This window comes from Pseudochaenichthys georgianus, chromosome 8 (assembly GCF_902827115.2).
Source record: "Pseudochaenichthys georgianus chromosome 8, fPseGeo1.2, whole genome shotgun sequence".
Lineage (NCBI taxonomy): Eukaryota > Metazoa > Chordata > Actinopteri > Perciformes > Channichthyidae > Pseudochaenichthys > Pseudochaenichthys georgianus.
In genome coordinates this window covers 2,853,016-2,867,896 of record NC_047510.2, presented here as the reverse complement: position 1 = coordinate 2,867,896, position 14,881 = coordinate 2,853,016, and the positions used below count along the sequence as shown (strand labels likewise).

The following is a 14,881-nucleotide window of genomic DNA, read 5'->3' as shown; positions in this document are numbered from 1 at the left end:
TCGGCACTTCTGAGTGCCATCGTAGTACATGTAAAACAAGTCTGTTATTGATTTTATTCTCCTTATGCTTTGCCGGCTCTCGGGTATAACTTCAACTTAAATTACGAGAGCCACCAATTTGGCGTTTGCCAGCTAGCTAACATTCGCTAGCTAGCTAACTGAAAAACCATGCAATCATCGCAGAGTAGCTGTAAATGCTCTCTAATAAAATATATTATTTTAATGTTGCTAGTGCTAAACCAGAAGAACTAAGACATAAGCGTTTGAACCATATAAAGTCAATAAGTAGTGTGCCTATGTTGAAATCAATCCTTGAAGGGAGACCACATGAGACAATGTGGATAGAGTTTTCCTCATTGGCATCGAGGATAGGGTTCTCAAGGGTTGTGCTACGGTTCTCTCTCCCATCCTTCACTCCAGCACTTGAGAAACCCAGCTTGCCAGAACCCAACTACTACCAACCAATCACACTCCAATAGTCATAAAAGGCCTAGAAAAGGCCCACACTTGTTGTTAGTAAGCAAGATAACAATTCCTTCTGCTGGTTTTACACTGCTTCACACAACTGGTAGCAGGATAATTTAAGTCACATGCCAATTAAAAGGCATGAGGAAGAATGTCAGCACCCAACTATGAATTTAATAAATGTTTCTTTCAACTTCTACCAAAATCTTATGAGGTTAGTAAATTGACACGTTTAATAGGCATCAAAATACAAACTATGTATTTCGACAATTCACTAGCGGCATTTACTTGGCGGTTCTGACGTGGGCCGGTCGAGAGTCCCGGGCTGATTTGTGGTCCCAGTCCGCCCCGGCTCCTGACTCATAACATGTCAGGGATAGGGGCGGACAACGACTTCATATTTGTCTCATTCAGGGAACGTTCTTCTTTTGTTTTTCGACCAACAGGATCACTAACAGGACGCCACAGCACCAACAGCCGCTGTTGAGGACAGAGAAAATGGACAAAAGTTAACAGAATAATATTGAAAACCAATAATAAAGCAGAAAAACTGTAAGCGGGTTGTGTTGGTGCTCTTACTTGTCTGAAAGAGCCCTCTGTGAAGTAGAACTTGCTGACAGCAGAGATGGGTATTGGGACCACACAGGAGATGGCTATGGCCCAGCCCAGGTTGTAGGCCCAGTTTGGGTACACAGAGCCGTCGCTTGTTTTCAGAGGCTGGAAATCCAGAAAGAAGCCAATGAAGCAAACCTTGAAGGAAAAGCAGAGGAAAACAAAATCATTGTTCTGTGGAATATTTTTGACACAGTCTACCGACATTTAGGTAGGTATTCCTCCCTTTCAAACATACATCCCTGTTTTAACAAATTAGAGGTCGCCCAAATAGGCAGTAAGATCCAAGGGGGCTAATCTAGTCTGTCATAAAACAGCGGTGATATATTGTCAAGATTTAGTTATCATAGAAACATTTCTAAAAGGGCTGAGAGTGTTTATTTGGGCCTACAATTGTGTGTGCACTATAGTTCACTTCACTATAGTTGTATTCATCAAAAGTATGCATTCTACTTTCTTTCAGACTTGTGTGTAACTCACAGTGCAGATCAGAGGGGTGACGTAACGCCAGCACACAGTGTAGAAAACCCCCGGCCTCTGTCCCGTCATGTCTTCAAGTGCATCATGTATCCTCTCAGCCCCTGCATTATTAAAACTGTTTGTTAGTAACATTTTAAAAGGACAGGACCTCCTGCTGTAAAATAACGATGTACGTCACACCAATGGATTGGCATTTAACAACTTATTGGAACACAAACATTTTTTATGAAGCCCTAAAACTAACATGAGACAATTTAAGGCTAATAGACCAAATAAAAAAATTATTGTATGTACACATAACTACAACAGGCAAAGACGGATTTATCTAAAAAAGTATCTACTATATCAGGGGTGGGGAACCTCCGGCCTCCGGGCCGTATACGGACCGCGAGACCATTTGGTACGGCCCTCGAGGTAATTTATAAACACACGCAAAAAATGAAAAGATTAAAGAACTCTAGACCGCAAAATAATTAAACAAGCAAGTGCCTGTTTTTCCTGGCCAAGGTCAGGGTCCTTGAACACAACACGAGCCTAACGTGTCATCACCAGTGTTGGGTGTAACGCGTTACAAAAGTAACGGAGTTACAGTAATATATTACTTTTTGCTGTAACGAAGTAATGTAACGCATTACTAATGAAATGTGGGTAATATATTACCCGTTACAATGCTCAGTAACGCAGTTACAACACATTTTAACCCGAAATGAAATGGTGTTTTGTTTTTTAACAATGTACTAACATAGCGAGACATTCCGACACCAGACAAATTGTGTGGGTAGATTAGTAAACCTGGTGTTACCCTTCAGGCTTCGCGCCGGGATCTTTGGGGCAGTTGAATGTTATTCACCCGCTATTCAAAAAAGAGAACGGAGCGAAAAATACTAACAACAAATGGTGTCAGGTGCGCGTGACCTGCTCCGCTGCGCGTGCATCATTTCCAAAGTGCTTCCACAGCAGTGACACACATCTGTGGATAATCATTTATACGAAAATGGTTAAAGCAACCATCACTAAACGCCAGCAACACTGCATCTACTGCAGACCGTAGCAACAGGTCAGATGGGGACATCACGTTACCCTCCGTTGTGGACACTCGCTTACTCCCGCCTGACTCGCCGCCCTCGCCCCCGGAGCAGCAGTCTTCATCGCCCGAAACACCGCCGCCCCTCTGCGGCCCGCAGGTGCCAGGATACCACGGCAAATCAGAGCCTGCCCAGGTAGGTATATCTAAACAAGTACCCGCCTGTACAGTGGGGTTAGGTGGTCATTTTGCAGCTTGTGGTATACAAATAGACAATGGAATATTCATGTGAAAATAGTGCCATATTCTGCCATGCCTGTAGAAATGTTGGGTCAAACATAATGCACACAATAGCACAGATGCCTTCACCACGAATGGCTACAAAAAGATCTCATATCCCAAGCTTATCAACAAGCTGATGTTGCAGCTGAAATGATCTCCAGGTCACAAAGTCAACCTCACATGATGATGTGATCCAGTTTTCAAGCACAGTACATATTCTCTTCCCAGAGTATATGATGGGACCAAGGTGATGATTTAGTAGGCTACATGGTTTTAATAATACTTTTGCTTTTCAATGTTTGCCATTTCAAACCATGAGCTGGTTCAAATAATATTTGCCTTGATTTACGATATGTTCTCATTTGTTTTATCAGTAGAGTTTTGAAGCTGTTGTGCTTTTCTTTGCCACAGTCCACTTTGGACTGTATGAGATATTTCAGGATTGCACTTTTAACTCACTTGAAATGTTGTCACTTGCTTGGTTTCAAAACATAACAAATGCCATAATCTGTTCATTGGGACCATCAATGCTATTTTTCATTGCTGTTGCCGGCCACTATTGCTCATGTAAACCTACTACTGCTGCGCCCCCTGTAACCTCAGAGGCACCCTGAGTCATGTTGTTCTGGAGCCGGGCCTGTACACGGCCATAAACTGAACACACTACAGAGCCCATTCCATGTCCTGTTAGTGTTTACTTCCTGTCTGCCTTCTCCTGGTGATTTATCTGATGTCCAGCGCTCCGTCTTTTAACCTATTTTCCTTTCTCTTTCTTGATCCTCCTTAGCAACCTTCATTATAGTCCTTGACAGTGGTCTGTACTGTATCAACGTGTCACATGTTAAGAATTTACAATCAGAATCGAGTATTCAACTAACCCGTGTAATACAAGATGTTAGTAGCCTTAAGGACCTACACAGTTGTTATACTATTCCACATTGCCCTTCACTGGATGTATAATGAGCTGCACTAAACTATATTTCAGCATTTAAAATACCTAGCCATTCTTTTGCGGTTATTTTGTGAAAGTAACTAGAAAAGTAACTAAAGTAGTGTAACTCATTACATTTCAGAGACAGTAATTTTGTAATGTAACTTATTACTTTCAAAAGAGAGTAATAAGTAATATGTAATATATTACATTTTGGAAGTAACTTGCCCAACACTGGTCATCACGTGGTATATGTCTCGTCTGACAGGGGTGCAGTTCTGACGGAGAGCACCAGAACGCCGCTCCGGCACTTCAGAAATTGCAGTACCCATAAGGAGCTGTACACATGCCACCATTTTTGCGTGGCTGTGTCTTTAGTTGTAAACTCTGTTCATCTGTCATACTGATCATACAGTCAATAACTTTGTTGTTATTAGCATCTGGTTAGCTCAACCAGTGAGGTAAAGGCACATCTTTATATGATCATTATAGTTATAAAAAAATAAGAGAATAAAGTAAACAGGTATGAAATACCATATGACAGTAAAAAAAAGTTGTTATTAATAAACAAGAATACAGTTTTTACAATGACGGACAAATCTGAAAGCAGTCTGTAATTTTGACAGATTAGAACAAACTCGGAACAGCGCCAACGTTTCCCCGCAGCGAGGCTCCGGTGTTATGCCGTGTTATGCATGCCCTCCAAAAAGGAAAATATACCGTTTCCAAACCTAACTGTGCCGTACAAATCATTGAAATGTGAGTGTTGGCGTTTTACGCTGTGCACGCTCCCGCGAGGTGCAGCAGCCTTGCATAACACGGCGCATGCTCCCCCCCCCCCGTTGACAGTTCACCAGCATGCATTCCCCCCCGTCAGAGTTGTGTAAAGGCCGACGGTTAATTCTGGATTTTGACGGAAGTTTTACGATCCTGTCCGTCAAAATGACGGGCATCGAAAAAGTCTAGCGCAACCTTGATCCATATACAGTGGGGCAAAAAAGTATTTAGTCAGCCACCAATTGTGTAAATTCTCCCACTTACAAAGATGAGAGAGGCCTGTAATTTTCATCCTAGGTATACCTCAACTATGAGAGACAGAATGAGAAAAGAAAATCCAGAAAATCACATTGTCTGATTTTTAAAGAATTTATTTGCAAATTATGGTGGAAAATAAGTATTTGGTCAATAACAAAAGTTCATCTCAATACTTTGTTATATACCCTTTGTTGGCAATGACAGAGGTCAAACGTTTTCTGTAAGTCTTCACAAGGTTTTCACACACTGTTGCTGGTATTTTGGCCCATTCCTCCATGCAGATCTCCTCGAGAGCAGTGATGTGTTGGGGCTGTCACTGGGCAACACAGACTTTCAACTCCCAACAAAGATGTTCTATAGGGTTGAGATCTGGAGACTGGCTAGGCCACTGGCTAGGCCAGGACCTTGAAATACTTCTTACGAAGCCACTCCTTCGTTGCCCGGGCAGTGTGTTTGGGATCATTGTCATGCTGAAAGACCCAGCCACGTTTCATCTTCAATGCCCTTGCTGATGGAAGGAGGTTGTCACTCAAAATCTCACGATACATGGCCCCATTCATTCTTTCCTTTACACGGATCAGTCGTCCTGGTCCCTTTGCAGAAAAACAGCCCCAAAGCATGATGTTTCCACCCCCATGTTTCACAGTAGGTATGGTGTTCTTTGGATGCAACTCAGCATTCTTTCTCCTCCAAACACGTCTAGTTGAGTTTTTACCAAAAAGTTCTATTTTGGTTTCATCTGACCATATGACATTCTCCCAATCCTCTTCTGGATCATCTAAATGCTCTCTAGCAAACTTCAGACGGGCCTGGACCAGGGTTTCCGTTAGCCGGTAATTACCGGTTTTTAGCTGGTAAAATTTATTAAAAACCGGTAAATTCAAAACCTGCCGGTCAAAATGTCTGGTAATAATTAGGGAGGCTCCGATCGATCGGCCGCCGGTCATTATCGGCCGATATTCACTCTTAATAGTTTGATCGGTGCTCTCTATAAAGGCCGATCAGGAGAGCTGGATCTGATCGATATGGACATAAACGCGAGTGAAGTGTAACCGGACGCGAGAGAGAGATCAGATCAGCTGCTGAGTCTGACCGAGACACGCAGCTCTGCATAATCACCTGAAGCCCCGCCCTCTGTTTAGCGAGCTGCAGGAGCTGCATGAGAAACTGACGGGCTGTCAGGAGAGAGAGGGAGGGAGAGGAAAAGAGAGGATCTGTTTCTCCCGTGTTATTATTCAAATGTGATGTAAACTTTGAATAATGTACGTTATCTACTACAAGTAGTTTGTTTGAATGTAATAATTATGTTGTTTGTTGTTTGTGGAATAATTTATTGAAAAATGAATCTTTCGATCTGTTACGATTATAAACTGAAGCAATATAAAAATGAGCCCCGTGAACTGAGTTTTAAACTGAAGCATATCTGCTCATAGTCCGGTAATTACCTGCTAACGGAAACTCTGCTACACAACTCTTATTATTATTATTGAAATATGACCGGTAAGTTTCAAATTAGTCCGGTAAAATAAATTCTGCCCGGACATTTGACCGGCGAGAAAAAATCCTAGCGGAAACCCTGGCCTGGACATGTACTGGCTTAAGCAGGGGGACACGTCTGGCACTGCAGGATTTGAGTCCCTGGCGGCGTAGTGTGTTACTGATGGTAGCCTTTGTTACTTTGGTCCCAGCTCTCTGCAGGTCATTGACTCGGTCCCCCGTGTGGTTCTGGGATTTTTGCTCACCGTTCTTGTGATCATTTTGACCCCACGGGGTGAGATCTTGCGTGGAGCCCCAGATCGAGGGAGATTATCAGTGGTCTTGTATGTCTTCCATTTTCTAATAATTGCTCCACAGTTGATTTCTTCACACCAAGCTGCTTACCTATTGCAGATTCAGTCTTCCCAGCCTGGTGCAGGTCTACCATTTTGTTTCTGGTGTCCTTTGACAGCTCTTTGGTCTTGGCCATAGTGGAGTTTGGAGTGTGACTGTTTGAGGTTGTGGACAGGTGTCTTTTATACTGATAACGAGTTCAAACAGGTGCCATTAATACAGTTAACAAGTGGAGGACAGAGGAGGCTCTTAAAGAAGAAGTTACAGGTCTGTGAGAGCCAGAAATCTTGTTTGTTTGTAGGTGACCAAATACTTATTTTACCGAGGAATTTACCAATTAATTCATTAAAAATCCTACAATGTGATTTCCTGGATTCTTTCCCCCATTCTGTCTCTCATAGTTGAAGTGTACCTAGGATGAACATTACAGGCCTCTCATCTTTTTAAGTGGGTGAACTTGCACAATTGGTGGCTGACTAAATACTTTTTTGCCCCACTGTATCTCTTAATTTTGCTCTCAAAGTGCACAAGATTTATGGTATTAACTTAGAGGAGGTTAGGTCCCCCCCCACTTAAATCATGTTCACATGGATAGGAAACTAAATACATTTGCACACATCTTGTGTCCATATCTTTCTGTGTTGGTGGTCATGCCACAACCGTGCACGTGCATGCATACGCGAGTCATGGTAAGATATCTGGATTAAGAGGTTGCTTTTTCTTTGCACAGCATAAAAGAAAGGCCAAATGAATGGGCTGTGATTTTAGTATTTCATTCAGGTCAATCATTTGTACGGCCCTCGGAGGATGTTGAAAAAATGTAAATGGCCCTTGAGAGGAGAAAGGTTCCCCACCCCTGTCCTATATATATATATATATAAGAAATGTTCAGGTAGAGAAAAATCAATTGTCAATGAGCAGCATGTGGTTTGTGAAAGGATATGTGCTGGACTATTGGCGTGGGTAACACACTGTTGTCATCAATATGAACCAGCTGAGATTCCAGAAAAGTTTCTATCTGCCCTTTCGCATCTCCACATTACAGTTACACTACTTTAAGGGTGGTTCTACATGTTGCCACTGGATGTAAATTATAAGGTGTGTGAAATTAAGACCATTGTTTGTATGGTTAAGAGACAGAAAGGATTCCTAAAAAGGTTTGGTACTTTTAACAAATTAACGTTTTAGATGTACTGTATAGCTGGATATTAAAATTGCATGTGGTTAACTAAAGCATAACTGAACCTTGGTACTTATAGCACTTACCGAAGGCCCAGCCAACAGCCACACACTGGACCAAAGACACAAATAGCAGACATATCCCATTGGCACCATAGTAATCAATCAGCTCGAACTGGTATACTCCACCCTGGGTAACACAGAAGAGATAATGTCAATTAAATACTCATCCCATATGAGAACATGCTAAATGTTAGCCAATGTGTGTGGGAGGGGGAATGCCAGCCTGTTTAGTACCTGTGTGGTGAGAGTGATCTGTAACAGGAAGGTGAAAGAGCTGAAGACGACGAGGAGAATTTCTCTGCGCCAAGGTCTGCGCATCTGTCCAGGGAACATGTCAATCATTGATGATGTTAACGTTTCCAAACCTGCAAACTGACACAAACAAGCAGACAGAAAAGTAATGAGCCTAGCTGGGTTTTCACAATCATTCCATACATGGCTCACAAGATTTAGGAAGTATGGGGCCTTATCTGAATACTGGAGGTACAATCACCATTGAAGCCTAGGTGTTATGCATGGCATACTCTCAATGTTCTTTCCAATGACACAAAGACAAGAAGTATTTTTGGGATAATGGGTCTTGCAAATTGTGGTCATTCCAAATCTAACTCTCCCACAGAAACCAGAAGAAAATGATGTCGCACAATGTCTGGTTCAAAGAATGTGTTACACATGGTGCCTGTCAAGTGAATTGGTGATCTATTGCTTTTGCTAAGAAAACTACAGGACACATTTGCTCCAGTGAAGTTGCTGAAAAATGGCTTCCGATCTGGTACTCCCTTCCAACTTCCTCTGAATCTCTTGCGAGGACCAAATACTAGAGAGCTAGCTCGTGTCCTCCGCTGTCCACTGCTGTTGAAGTTTGCATTCATGATTTTGTCGTAGTGTTGTATTTTACAGGACCGGCTGCTGTGGAAACGGTAAGAATTGATTCGCAGTCAGGCAATAGCTCCAAACTGACCAATCAGAGGAGGCGCGGCACTGCACGTGACTCGGGATCGGAGAGTATGTTTGTTTGTTTTCTAAGTCATTCATTCATTACACGTTTGTTTTGTCAAGTTTTTCTTTTCGTCAAGTGTGCTGTGTTGTTTTGTTTGTTTTTTATGGAGCCTGGCGAGCTCACATAAGTGAACAATAAGGCAAGATGACGATGGGGAAGAGGACTGCTGTGCTGTTTTTGCTAATGCTAATAACATCTAGCATTCACTGTTTACAAAGCGAAGCCAACGCCGGGATAGCCGTGGGAAGCGAGCAGGTGCTGCGGCCCTATGACAGGGAATGTCTGCTGTCCTTACGGAGAAGAGCGGCCCGGAACCGGGCCTGCTGGACTATGTCCCGGAGGAGCTGCTAAAACGGCCGCCGTTACCATCAATACTCTTCAGCAACGTCCGTTCCTTTAGAAATAAGGTGGAGGAGCTACGCCTCAACACTAGGATCTTAAACGAATACCGTGAGTCATGCATGATGATTTTCACTGAGACTGGCTTCAGGAAGACTTCCCAGACTCATTAGTTCAGTTACAAGGCTTTTCAAACGTTCGTATGGATAGGAACAGTAACTCGGGGAAAGTGAGGGGGGGAGGCATTTGCGCTTATATAAAGGACTCTTGGTGCAGCAATTACACAACAAAAGACACTGTGTGCACTCCCGATATCTAACTCTTATGCCTAAGTCTGAGACCATTTTACCTACAGATGTAGCGCTTCGTTTCAGACGCCTACCCGTGCTGGTCCGTGATCAGCACGGGGTGGGCCCCTGCTGAAAAGGAAAAACCCCCGCAGGACTTGAAACGCCCCCTTGATAAATACATTTAATTATAATTAAACCAGCAGCAATGGATCATGGATCCACCAAGGGGAGCCGTGAAAAGCTGCCACACTGAAACTCATGTGAAATAAACAGCTGATCTACAGGTATCTGATATAGCGGATATTTGTTAAGATCCATATGTCATGGATAGGATCATATTCTGTGCTAAATAAGAGACATGTAATCATTTACTAAACATCACCATGTTTTTATTTAACAAAATAATGTTTAATTCACGTTGGCGTAAGTACAAAACCATCGCTATGTTTTTAGATCAGGAAATGCATCCAGGCTCAAACAAACGATTTTCAATCATAATCCTCACGATCATTTAATGTAGGCCTATCATATGTTCGCGAGTTGAAATTAATGCACTAAATTTAATCCACGTGAGTTTACAACAACAAAAATAATCGCTTTGTTTTTATATCACATCCGACCGGAGGAAAATGCAGCGGCTCTCACTACCGATCATCCTAATCCCACGGGCAAACAATAATATGTACAGTGTTAATAGTTTACTGTAGTATTAGTGTCTAATATTACTGGGGATTTCGGAATGGTAGGCCTACTGGATTTTGATTTATTGTATCGGCTTCATATCGCAATATATTCCCGAAGTCTGAAATGCAAAAATGTCCCACATTAGGGCAATTCACCCTACATTTAATTATTCAAACAAAATCATATTTCGTTTCTTTTTAACGAAATAAATGTGGTTTAATCCACATAATTTACTGTATTAATTGTTTACTGTAGTAGTGTGCACATTACTTTTCGCTGCTTGTTGCACCTGGTTAGAAGCTAAACTGCATTTTGTTGTCTCAGTACCTGCAATAATATGTGCAATAACAATAAAGTTGAATCTAATCTTGAGCAGGAACACATGTATTTAGGCTACTTAGTACATATCTGACATAAACGATTAAACACATTTGTGCATTCTGTAAACCGAGTCAAGCCGAGTCCGGAGGCGGCGGCACATTAAAGTGTGCACCTGATTGTTTAACTTGAAGGTGCCTGATGACATTTAATCATTCAAACAAAATCATATTTCGTTTATTTTTAACGAAATAAATGTGGTTTAATCCGCACAATTTAGGCCTACTGTGTTAATTGTTTACTGTAGTATTGTTTAACTTGAAGGTGCCTGATGCAGAGTCCTGCACGGGTCTGATTTTCAAGACCCGCTCCCGCGACGTGCAATACCGAACCCGCCCCACTACCCGCACATATTGCCAATTAGTTCTGCGACCAGACCCGTCGGCACAAGATCCGCAACCCGACCCGAACCCGCATAGCCTAGCTTATATATGAGTAGTGAACACGTGCAATTATTAACACATGCAGTTGCATATTTGTCTCAAAAAGCGTGGGATGTTGGTTATTTCCTCCATCTAGGATGACACCAAAAGCCTCCCAGACGTTGGATTTCGCTCTTGAGGAAGTGTTATTGAAAATGCTGTATTCTCCATAGAGAGCTTCACCTCAGCCATTTCGAATGTGGCGCGCTCAGCAGCAGATTGATGCGCTGCAGAGGTTATGATTATGCACGGTCCCGCGGGGGAGAAGTCTGAGGATTTAAACATTAAACTAAATTATTATTATTTTAATATATTTATTATGCAATACCCGCGACCCGACCCGCATCATCTTTGTTTTACCCAGAACCGAACCCGGAAAAAAGCGTTTGAAAAAATACCACCCGCGAATCACTTTTTTTGCGGGTCACCCGATGCAGGACTGTAGTGGGAATTTTTATTATTATCATCCTTATTATTATCCTTATTATATTCTTTCATATGTTTAAACCAAATGCTTCTTATTTCCTCTTGTTGTTCTTTTACCAATATTATTCTATTATATTCTCTTATGAGGTTCCCAGTCTCTGCAAGGCCACAGCTGTTTCAGCAGACTGGGAGACTCATACACAGCCAGAGACATCACAAACTTCCCTGCTCTGAGAACCGTTATGTCTATCTACTCAAGGCCACCGGGATGTCTCATCAACAATCTGACTGTGTGAACCTAGATTGTTCTCTCTCCCACTCCTTTTTTCTATATAACCTTTGCTTTTCCATTGTTCTGCGCACTCTCGGGCAGACTTTCCATACTCTGCCCGACCGGTGACAATTAATTATTATGTCGTGTATTTGAAGCTTCAAATAAATAACCAAAAGACAGCTTGGCTTGATTCACCATTTATTTGTTTTATCATTTGACTTGTACTCTCCAGAGCCGTGTTTGGGAGCCAGATTTCCATAACAAATGGCGTTGTCGGCAGGATCTCTGTATGCTTGATCGGGGAAACCTCTGGACGCTGGTGGGTGCGCGCTCCGGGATCTTTGGTCTTCCTCTACCTCGACGGGGAAAAACCGTATGGGACGAGGGGACCAGCGTGGGGGGTGGAACCGATTGACTTCACGAGATCCAACGAACTCAAAGGGCTTTCAATACTCGGTGAGATGTGCAAAGTCTAAATTGTTTAAAGTTAAACGTAATTAAAACTCCATGACATCAGGAGAGGGACTGCTCGAAAACAGAGATATTTGGTATATCTAGCATCGACGGATGAAAAATAGTGTTTTGGTGACACGGAGTGTTTTGGTGACACTTTAATAGTGTTTTGGTGACACGGAGTGTTTTGGTGACACTTTAAAAGACTTTGCTATGGGGGCAAAGCAGGGGAGGGGGTATGTACAGCCTCCTGAGGGTCCAATAGTTGATGTCATGCGAGCAAAATATGGTGAAGAAAGTCTGGCTAAATTAAATATATGGACGGAAATGTTCGGATTTCCTCAGGGAGGTTCTTTGAGTAAATTAAAAATCAAAAACCTAAGGGATAAATTACAAGAGTGTGAAGATGGAATGAAGAAGAAGAGTACAATTAAAGTAAAAGACTTAGAGAAACTAGACACTCATAGAAAGTGTGTAAAATACTGGGAGGATGAAGCAGAGTGCCGTGAAAGAAGGCAATTGGCCGCGGCAATAAAAAAGATACAGGCTGAGGATAAAAGTGCAAAGGAAGAGAAAAAGTGTTTTGTGTTTCAACATAAACTACCCCAAGCTTCCCTCTATCCTCTGTTCACAGGCGTGCGGGACCCTCTCCTCGACTCAGGATTTCCATTCCCTCCTCCACCTCTCCATCTGCTGCCTGCTGAGGAGGCTCTTGGAGGGGCTGCTGCTGCTGTCAACATACCAGACGCCGCTGGAGAAGCTGCACAGCAGGACAGACAGAAAAAGGAAAGAGACGAAGAGAGAAAAGAAAATGAAGAGGAAGAAGCAAGACTGAAAAAGATCCAGGACAAGAGAGAGAAAAAAGAGAGAGAGGCGAAGGCAGCTGAACTCTACAAAAAAGGATGCCTCCGCCACCAGAGCGAACAGGAGGACGAGGAGAATGTTACTGTCGCCTGTCCTATGATACAGGTGGCCGGACCTGAGGGTCCTGCATTAGTCTATCGCCCATGGACCATAGCAGAGATGAAGGAGATATCAAGAGATCACCTGCCAGATGTTGAGTTAGGAGGTGCTAAATTCGCTGCAGCACTTCTCATGTTCTGTAGACAATTTACCCCTACCATGCCGGAGATAAAGACATTGTTGACTCTGAAAATGGGTCCGACACACGTCAGCCACTTCACCGAAATACTGGGAGGTCAACAGCACATGACAAAACCCGAGTGGGATGATGCCCTGAACGCTACCTACCGTGATGCTTTGGGCCGCCTAGAGACTGCAATGACTAAACAATTCCCCGTCAAAGTCGATATGGCAAGAATCTATGCATGTAAGCAGAAACCGGAGGAAACAGTAAATGACTATTACCACCGCTTAGAACAAGTGTTCAAGGAGAATAGCGGGGTTATCAAACAAGAGCCGGGGGCCGAGCCACAAACAGAGGTGGGAGTGTGGGAGACACACCTCAGCAACGCTTTCCTCAACGGCCTATCCCCGGCTATCTCTGCATCGGTGCGAAACTCCTGCATTGGCGTACTGGACGGTGCCCGGCTGGAAGAAATTCGCCGACATGCCGTGCATGCCGAGAAACGGCTCTCAGAAGAAAAGGCCAGTGAAGAAAAGAAACGCCGGGACCGCAAAGACAAGGCCCAGCTGACCATGGTCCAGGCTGTCACAACCACCTGGACCCAAGGTGAGGGCCAGGGCAGAGGGAACCGGGGGGGTTTTCGTGGCCAGGGAGGAAGAGGCAGAGGACGGGGAAGAGACCGCAATAATCGCTGTTTTAACTGCGGAGAGACGGGTCATCAGATCGCTAACTGCCCACACGGAAGCAGAAAAAGAACTTTCGCTCGGATAAATCGGATCCTAACAGACAAAATTCTTCGAACTGACGGAGGGAGAGAGTGGAGGAGGTGGAGGTTCGGTTCGAGGAGACGGACCCCGTGCCAACCACATCAAACCAGGGAAGTGACACACACACACACATCATACACGCGATTGAGAAATTGGAAGAATTAGAGAAAATGTCTGTGATTAAAGAGGTACATATTTGAAATATGACACGGAAAAAGCATTTGAGAAATTTCCCACACTGACCTTAGCTATAATGGGGGTTGATATTACATTTCTGGTTGATTCCGGTGCTACGCACTCTGTGTTAAAAAGGGCAGATCTGCCAGATTGCAAATTTAGTGGAAGATTCATTCACTCGATAGGAGCAGGGGGGGTGACGGTGAAGGAGAAGTTTTCGATACCACTTCAGTGTAAAGATAACGGTGGTGATGATAACCATCCATTTCCAACAACAATCAAACACAGTTTCCTGTTATCATCTGTCTGCCCAATAAATTTACTGGGACGAGATCTGATTCTCCGTTTCGGCTTAGACCTCATTTCCACAAATGAGGGGCTCAAAGTCCGACGACCAACTCCATTGATGGTTCAAAACCCCACTTTTGATGATAAAGAATTGCTAAATGTCTACCAATGGCTGTTAACAACTCCTGACTCTCAGGAGTTGTTGCGTTTGACTCATCAACGTGTTTTTCCACCTGCTGTGTTCATGGAAACTTCTCATTTGCATTGTACTGCTAATGTTGTTGATAATGATGCATGTAGACACAATGATGAGAGTTTTTGCAATGTGTGAATGATGAGATCATGCTTAAAACAATGTATTGGAACTCTCTGTGTAGCGCTATCTCTGTTAAACT

The 14,881-nt window shown here is 43.2% G+C and overlaps 2 protein-coding genes across 2 annotated transcripts in view; one reads left to right on the top strand and one right to left on the bottom strand.

The window, feature by feature from the left end:
• Window positions 1–632: 632 nt before the first annotated feature.
• The window catches only part of LOC117451052 (sodium- and chloride-dependent betaine transporter-like), an 82,941-nt gene continuing 68,692 nt past the window's right edge, over window positions 633–14,881 (bottom strand). Inside the window, exons 10-14 of the mRNA XM_034089137.2 lie at window positions 8,136–8,273; window positions 7,926–8,028; window positions 1,558–1,658; window positions 1,045–1,215; window positions 633–945 (exon numbers count right to left, since the gene is read on the bottom strand). Of these exons, the coding sequence (XP_033945028.2) occupies window positions 826–945; window positions 1,045–1,215; window positions 1,558–1,658; window positions 7,926–8,028; window positions 8,136–8,273 (633 nt within the window). The 3' untranslated portion in view covers window positions 633–825. The remainder of the gene's footprint in view (window positions 946–1,044; window positions 1,216–1,557; window positions 1,659–7,925; window positions 8,029–8,135; window positions 8,274–14,881) is intronic.
• LOC139434230 (uncharacterized) lies at window positions 11,940–14,719 on the top strand. The gene is made up of 2 exons (XM_071203923.1): window positions 11,940–12,170; window positions 12,802–14,719. The coding sequence occupies exon 2, from the start codon at window positions 13,128–13,130 to the stop codon at window positions 14,184–14,186; it is 1,059 nt and encodes a 352-aa protein (XP_071060024.1). The 5' UTR covers window positions 11,940–12,170; window positions 12,802–13,127; the 3' UTR covers window positions 14,187–14,719.

Excerpts from the sequence above, each read along its gene's own strand:
- LOC139434230 (XM_071203923.1), top strand. The coding sequence starts at position 13,128 with ATGATACAGGTGGCCGGACCTGAGGGTCCTGCATTAGTCTATCGCCCA.